Below are 7,313 nucleotides of genomic sequence, written 5' to 3'. Positions count from 1 at the left end.
ATCTGCAGCTTTCATTAGAAGAATCTCCGATGCTCCTGCCCTGAAGATATTTAGACACTTCCTGTTATGGGGTGACAACTGTCTCCCAACTGTTCTTCTGTGTTGTCACCCCGCCACATGCACCCCTGGTCAAGACTGCGAGAAGCCCTTCCAGCACAGAACACAGGCATGGCTCACTGTTGTCACTAATAGGAAATCTGCTCTGAGAAATGCCAGGCAGCCATCGCTGGAGTGCATGCAGACAGGAAGTGGCTGGAAAGAGACAGCGGGAGATCAGCAGCACCAAAGAGGAAAAAAAAAGTGAAAACAATATTTTATTTAAAGAAAAATGGCAATTGTGTATATTTATTACACCTAATTTATCAGGGAGATGTGACTGGGCGGAGTTATTTATTGGATGTGATGCTGCAGACAGGAACTATAAAGTGCTTTTGCTCTGTAAAATATAACAATATAATTCTGCTTTGTTGATATATAAATATATTGTGAGCTAAGCAGGATAGCAAAGAATAAAATACACTGTATATACATAGTGCAAACAGTTGTCATAGTAGACTCAACACATCTAACACTGGTACGGCTCACATATAGAGGAGCGCAGTACAAAGGCACAAAGCTAGTTAAGCGAAGAGGAGGTGTCCTGTAGTGCAGAAGATCACGGAATCCAGCAGCAAAAAAACCTTCCGCCATCTTGGTTCCTCCAGACGTCTCCTATCACAGGCCGAACACTTTCGGGTCCACCGAGGACCTCAGCAGCCGATTCCCGGCTCGGACCAGCTCACCCAGAGAGGAACCTGAGGACACATTAATGTCACTTTTATTTATTCCGGGTGCCGCCAAACAGGCAGTTAAATGAACAATCCGACTCGTGAAACTCAATGCAGATTCAGAAAAACAAAACCTACACAGTACAGGGGGGTTTCTGCAAGTCCCCGATCACACTGCCGCCACTTGGAAGCCGTCATCCCAGCGGCACGACTTGCATACGACTTCTCTAACCCCTTCCGGACCGCCTCGCCGTCGTTCTAGGTCGGTACTTTGGCGTTAAAAACCGCGTTGACGGCAGCAGACAGCTGGCATAACCCCGGTATTTTCTTCAACGGCTGGTGGTCCGCTTTAAGATAAAAGTGGTCTCCGCGGCGGATTCGCCTCAAGATCACTTTTACCGCCGCGTTTCATTTGTCACCGCCGGTAGCGGCGGAGACAATCCGATTCTTTACCCCCTGAGGCACTAAGTCGTGTGAGGGAATGATGGCCCCCCCACTCGGCTGAATGCCGTTGGATGACGGAAGCAACATCAAAACGTCACTTCCGCCCCAACGGCCTTAGGGCCAGTTCACACCATAGAAACGCAGTCCGGATGCGTTCCAGATGCTTTTCGGCATGTGCGTTTTTGATGCGAAAATTGGCCTGGGCAGGATAGGGTGAAAGTGCCCGGTAAGCAAGTGGTCAATGAATTGAAACACATTTTTTTCGTTCTACACATGTCTAATGCCCCGTACACACGATCGGACATTCCGACAACAAAATCCATGGATTTTTTCCCGACGGATGTTGGCTCAAAACTTGTCTTGCATGCACACGATCGCACAAATGTTGTCGGAAATTCCGAACGTCAAGAACGCGGTGACGTACAACACGTACGACGAGCCGAGAAAAATGAAGTTCAATAGCCAGTGCGGCTCTTCTGCTTGATTCCGAGCATGCGTGGAACTTTGTGCGTCGGAATTGTGTACACACGATCGGAATTTCCGACAACGGATTTTGTTGTTGGAAAATTTGGGATCCAGATCTAAAATTTTGTGTGACGGAAATTCCGATGGAAAATGTCCGATGGAGCCTACACACGGTCGGAATTTCCGACAACAAGCTCCCATCGAACATTTTCCATCGGAAAATCCGACTGTGTGTACGGGGCATTACAGTCTGTGCATTTTGCCTTCTCTGATTACAAGCAATAATCAGTTGTATTTAATGATTTCTGTAGATCACCCCTTTTAAAACAATATCCTGCTGTACCCACTTGAGGACCTCAGACATAGAAGATATGACCTAAAAAAAAAAAAAAAAACTGCAACAATGTTTCCAGGGCGGATCTCCTCCGTCCCGCTCTACTCCGGTGTTGCTCCCTCGATGGAAATATTCGGCATTACTGGCTGTCAGAATGCAGCTGCTCCTGAGCAGAATGCCACTTGCAGAGTAATACAATATAACAAGAGGTTTGCATTTACTATTTCTTTCTAATGTAGATCCAAGTTGTGACCTTTGATCTGCGTATGACATCACTTCAAGGCTCGGTTCACACCGCCACGACTTGTCACGTGATGTCTTTGATACGGTTGACCACCCCCTCCTCCTCAAAAAAACTCCACGCCTTTGGTCTCCATGACTGTACTCTTCGCTGGTTCTCTTCCTACTTATCCAACCGCACCTTAAGGCTCCATGCACATCTACGCATGTTGCTTTTGAGCGTTTCTACAGTGCTTTTTGCGGTGCTTGCCGCGTTTTTTTGGACACGTGTTTTTGCCGCGATTTGCGGTTTTTTTTTTTACACTGTTTATAGCTGGTTGCTAAGGAGGGGGCCGGGAAGCCAGCCGCCACATCCTTAACAACCGATGAGTCATCAGTTGTCAGCGGGCTTCCCGCTGAATGTAAAAAAAAGAATTGCTGGGAAATAAAAAAAAAAAAATCGAGAGAAAAAAAAACAGCGTGGGGTCCCCCCCCCAGGTCCGTACCAGGCCCTCGGCTCGTCCCCTCCCTTTCCTGACCTGCCGGGCTGCATGCTTGGATAAGGATCTGGTATGGATTTTGGGGGGGGACCCCCACGCCATTTTTTTTAATTTTGGTGTGGGGGTCCCCTCCGAATCCATACTAGACCCAAGGGCCTGGTATGGACCTGGAGGGGGGCGGGGACCACACACTGTTTTTTCTCTCGATTTTTTTTGCCGGCAATTCTTTTTTTTACATTCAGCGGGAAGCCCGCTGACAACTGATGACTCATCGGTTGTTAAGGATGCGGCGGCTGGCTCCCGACGACCCCCTCCTTAGCAACCAGCTATATACAGTGTTTAAAAAAAACGCAAATCATGGTAAAATCGCATTAAAAATGCGTGTCCAAAAACGCGGCAAGCACCGCAAAAAGCACTGTAGAAACGCTCAAAAGCAACATAGATGTGCATCGAACCTTAGCGTTTCTTGCAACTCTACTTCCTCCTCTCCTCTTGCTTTCTCTGTTGGGGTCCCCCAAGGTTCTGTTCTTGGACCTCTCCTATTTTCAATCTACACCTCTTCCCTGGGTCAGCTGATAGCCTCTCATGGCTTCCAATACCACCTCTACGCCTATGACACCCAAATCTATTTCTCTACCCCTCAGCTCACTCCCTCTGTCTCCTCACCTATCACTAATTTACTATCAGATATATCAGTCTGGATGTCACACCACTTCCTCAAACTCAATCTATCCAAAACCGAAATGATAATTTTTCCTCCTCCATATGCCCCTTTCCCTTCCCCTGATTTCTCGGTCAAAATCGCTGGCACAACTATAAGCCCATCCCCACATGCCAAGGACCTAGGTGTAGTCCTGAACTCTGAACTTTCCTTTAAGTACCACGTCCAATCACTGTCCAAATCCTGCCGCCTCAACTTCCGCAACGTCTCCAAAATACGCCCCTTTCTAACCAATGACACCACAAAGCTCTTAATTCACTCGCTGGTCATCTCTCGCCTCGACTACGGCAACTCCCTTCTCATTGGCTTACTCTACATAGTCTATCACCTCTTCAATCCATCATGAATACCGCTGCCAGACTCATCCACCTTACCAATCGCTCTGTCTCTGCTACTCCTCTCTGTCAATCCCTCCACTGGCTTCCGCTCACCCAACAAATTCAATTTAAAATACTAACAACTATGTACAAAGCCATCCACTATTTAGCCCCCAGCTACATCGCTAGCTTAGTCTCTAAATACCAACCTACTCGTTCTCTTCGTTCCTCTCAAGACCTTCTGCTCTCTATCTCCCTCATCACCTCCTCCCATGCTCGCCTCCAGGACTTTTCCAAAGTCTCTCCAATTCTATGGAACTCCCTACACCAATCTGTCTGCTTATCTCTTACGCTATTAGCTTTTAGGCTCCATTCACACTAGCGCGTTTTTTGATGCGTTTTGCAGAAATGCATGGGAATTTTTTAACATGGGTTCCTATGGAACATGTTCACATCAATGCCTTTTTGTACCTCTGCATTTTTGGAAAGGGTCAGGGACTTTTTTTCATGCAAAATGCAGTGTTTTGCATGTAATAGAATTCAATGGACCAGCATCAAAAACGCAAGTGCAGCGTTTTTGCAACGTTTTTACAGCGTTTTTGATGCGTTTTTGGCGTTTTTTTTTTTTTTCTTAAGTTAAAAAAAAAACGCAAAACGCGGCAAAAACGCTGCAAAAATGCTACAAAAACACTGCTCAAAAACGTGGCAAGCATCACAAAAAAAACTCCAAAAACGCTCAAAAGCAACATGCATAGATGCGAATCGAGCCTTAGACGATCCCTGAAAACCCTTCTCTTCAGAGAAGTCTACCCTACCCACACCTAACAACTGTATTTTCATTTTCTCCATCAGCTCACCCCCCACAATTATTACCTTTTTGTTTCACTTGACCCTCCCTTCTATACTGTAAGTTCTAACGAGTAGGGCCCTCTGATCCCTCCTGTATTGATTTGTATTGTAAGTGTACTGTCTGCCCTCATGTTGTAAAGCGCTGCGCAAACTGTTGGCGCTATATAAATCCTGTATAATAATAAATAATAATGTGACTTGAAAGTTCAAAGTCGCATGACAAGTCGCACTCCATTAACCGCAATGGAACATTTCTAATCTGTACGACTTAAGTCGCAGCGACTTAGAAAAAGGTTCCTGCACTACTTTTGGCCAACTTCATCACGACTTGCATTGACTACTGTCAATTAAGTTGCAAGCCACGTGGAATTCTCCTGGCAAAGCCGCACCTTAGGTCGCGTGACTTTTCGGTCGCAGCAGTGTGAACCTGAGCTTAAAGGAGGGCACAAGCAGCAATAAAAACTGACAGGGGTTCTAATCCATCTCCCCTCTATCCGCCTTATACTTCAACTCTCCCTGCACTGTGCTGGCAGATTTCATTATCACTTGTAAACTGGATGGGCACACGCTGCCTGACATAACAAAGGGTTGAAGACATCCGAATTTCCGTATAACGAAAAATTTGTACAAATTCATATTTGGAAAGAAACAAACCACTCATGTCTAGACCTGAACATAAGGATGTTTCTTAATCCAGTCTGAAGAGAATCACACAATTTAGGACAAAAAGTCTGGATTCTCTGTGAAGAAAAGTGTGAGGACCAGCATTTCTCCTGACATGGTCACCCTTCCCTTCAGTCTCTCATATTCTCAGGACTTACCTGCTTTGGCCTTGACCCAGGAGATGGCCTTCCCCACCAGCAGCTCCCACTCCGCATTCTGATCCAGACAGCTGGTGTGAAGCCAGATCACCGCCAAGACCGTCACCCACACCGACACCTTCACGTTCTGCAGAGGAGGGGAGAAGAAGACGTATCCATACAGTTCTGCTTTCCTAAACATTTCTTTTTTTAAAAAAACCTTTTTATTTTCATAGCATGCCTTATTTTACACCCAGTAATCTGTTCTTCTCTATGCAATGCAGGCAGATCATGGCTGATGGGAGGGAGCAAACAAAACACCTACCGCTCCCCCCCCCCACGGTCGGTCCGTCAGTTGTTGGCTCGATCGGCTAACCACACACTTACCCCATCTAGGTTGTGGGCTTGCCTCTCCTTCTCAGCGGCAGAACAAAATATTACAGCGCACACATGCAAAAAAAATATTTACCTCCTGCAAGGCTTATTTAAAACACCTAGACATTTTCAAAAAAACATTATCAAAACATATGGGGATTTGGTCACACCATATTGCTATATGGTGCTTAAGCCCACTTACTGTCACAAAGTACCCCATGATTAGTGGGTCCTACACTATCCATAGACTGGGAGATCCTGCTTCTCTGAACCATGAGAGTAATACACTCTTCTATATGGGAGAACTGAGGTCTCCACCCATGACACAGGTGGACACTAATGAGAGGTACTGATGAGGGAGTGGGGTGCTCCTCACCCAAAAGGATTTGGTCAGAATCCATACAATAGATTGTATGGATTACATCAGTACAGTACATCAGTACCTCTCATTAGTGTCCTCTTGTGTCATAGGTGGAGACCTCAGTTCTCCCATATAGAGGAGAGTATAGCTCCCATGGTTCAGAGAAGCAGGATCTCCCAATCTATGGATAGTGTAGGACCCACTAATCATGGGGTACTTTGTCGCAGTAAGTGGGCTTAAGCACCATATATTAATATGTATATAAAGAGCGCAGCGCTGGATTGGATATACAGTGAAAGATATACAGTGAAAAATATTTTAACAGTGAAAAATATTTTAACAGTGAAAAATATTTTGTTATGTGCAAATAAACCTGTGCACATTAATCACTAAAATAATGTCCATGAATTAAACAAAACCAAAATATGATTAAACGTCCATGGGATACGTGAAACACCACTCTGGATATCTGACTTCCACCGCTGTGAGACCCGTCACCAGAAAGATTGAAGGCTTACCGGACCGCCTTTTAAAAAAGGCATGAATCAATCACCGCTATGGATGCTGTCCCTCTCATAGATGGATCCTGCTGTGAAGCACTAGATGGTTGATCTCAAATCAGTTAGCCATGGAGGAGAGCCGATCCCGGTGGTATAGATATCCAAAAAGAAAGGGAGAAATGCTCCGATGGTGTAGTAAATTATTGGTTCCTTTATTAAAATGCCAAGAAGGCGTACAGCAATACAAAAATCCTTGCAAGGAATGATAGAACAACTCCGGTAAAAAATGAAAGTCCGCGCATGCGCAGTCCGTGCGTCTACACGGACTGCGCATGCGCGGACTTTCATTTTTTACCGGAGTTGTTCTATCATTCCTTGCAAGGATTTTTGTATTGCTGTACGCCTTCTTGGCATTTTAATAAAGGAACCAATAATTTACTACACCATCGGAGCATTTCTCCCTTTCTTTTTGGATATCTATACCACCGGGATCGGCTCTCCTCCATGGCTAACTGATTTGAGATCAACCATCTAGTGCTTCACAGCAGGATCCATCTATGAGAGGGACAGCATCCATAGCGGTGATTGATTCATGCCTTTTTTTAAAAGGCGGTCCGGTAAGCCTTCAATCTTTCTGGTGACGGGTCTCACAGCGGTGGAA

General features: G+C 45.5%; 1 protein-coding gene across 9 annotated transcripts in view; it reads right to left on the bottom strand.

Annotated features, from left to right (window-relative positions):
• Window positions 1-373: 373 nt before the first annotated feature.
• The window catches only part of LOC141130929 (von Willebrand factor A domain-containing protein 5A-like), a 125,697-nt gene continuing 118,757 nt past the window's right edge, over window positions 374-7,313 (bottom strand). For all 9 annotated transcript variants that reach the window (XM_073618181.1, XM_073618172.1, XM_073618173.1 and 6 more), the window contains 2 exons: window positions 5,438-5,564; window positions 374-794 (listed from right to left, as the gene is read on the bottom strand). In XM_073618181.1, coding sequence (XP_073474282.1) covers window positions 715-794; window positions 5,438-5,564 — 207 coding nt within the window. In that variant the 3' untranslated portion in view covers window positions 374-714. The remainder of the gene's footprint in view (window positions 795-5,437; window positions 5,565-7,313) is intronic.

The sequence above is a fragment of the Aquarana catesbeiana genome, linkage group LG01, assembly GCF_042186555.1.
Source record: "Aquarana catesbeiana isolate 2022-GZ linkage group LG01, ASM4218655v1, whole genome shotgun sequence".
Classification (NCBI taxonomy): domain Eukaryota; kingdom Metazoa; phylum Chordata; class Amphibia; order Anura; family Ranidae; genus Aquarana; species Aquarana catesbeiana.
Note: the sequence above shows the minus strand (reverse complement) of the source record. Positions and strands in the feature narration are given on the sequence as shown.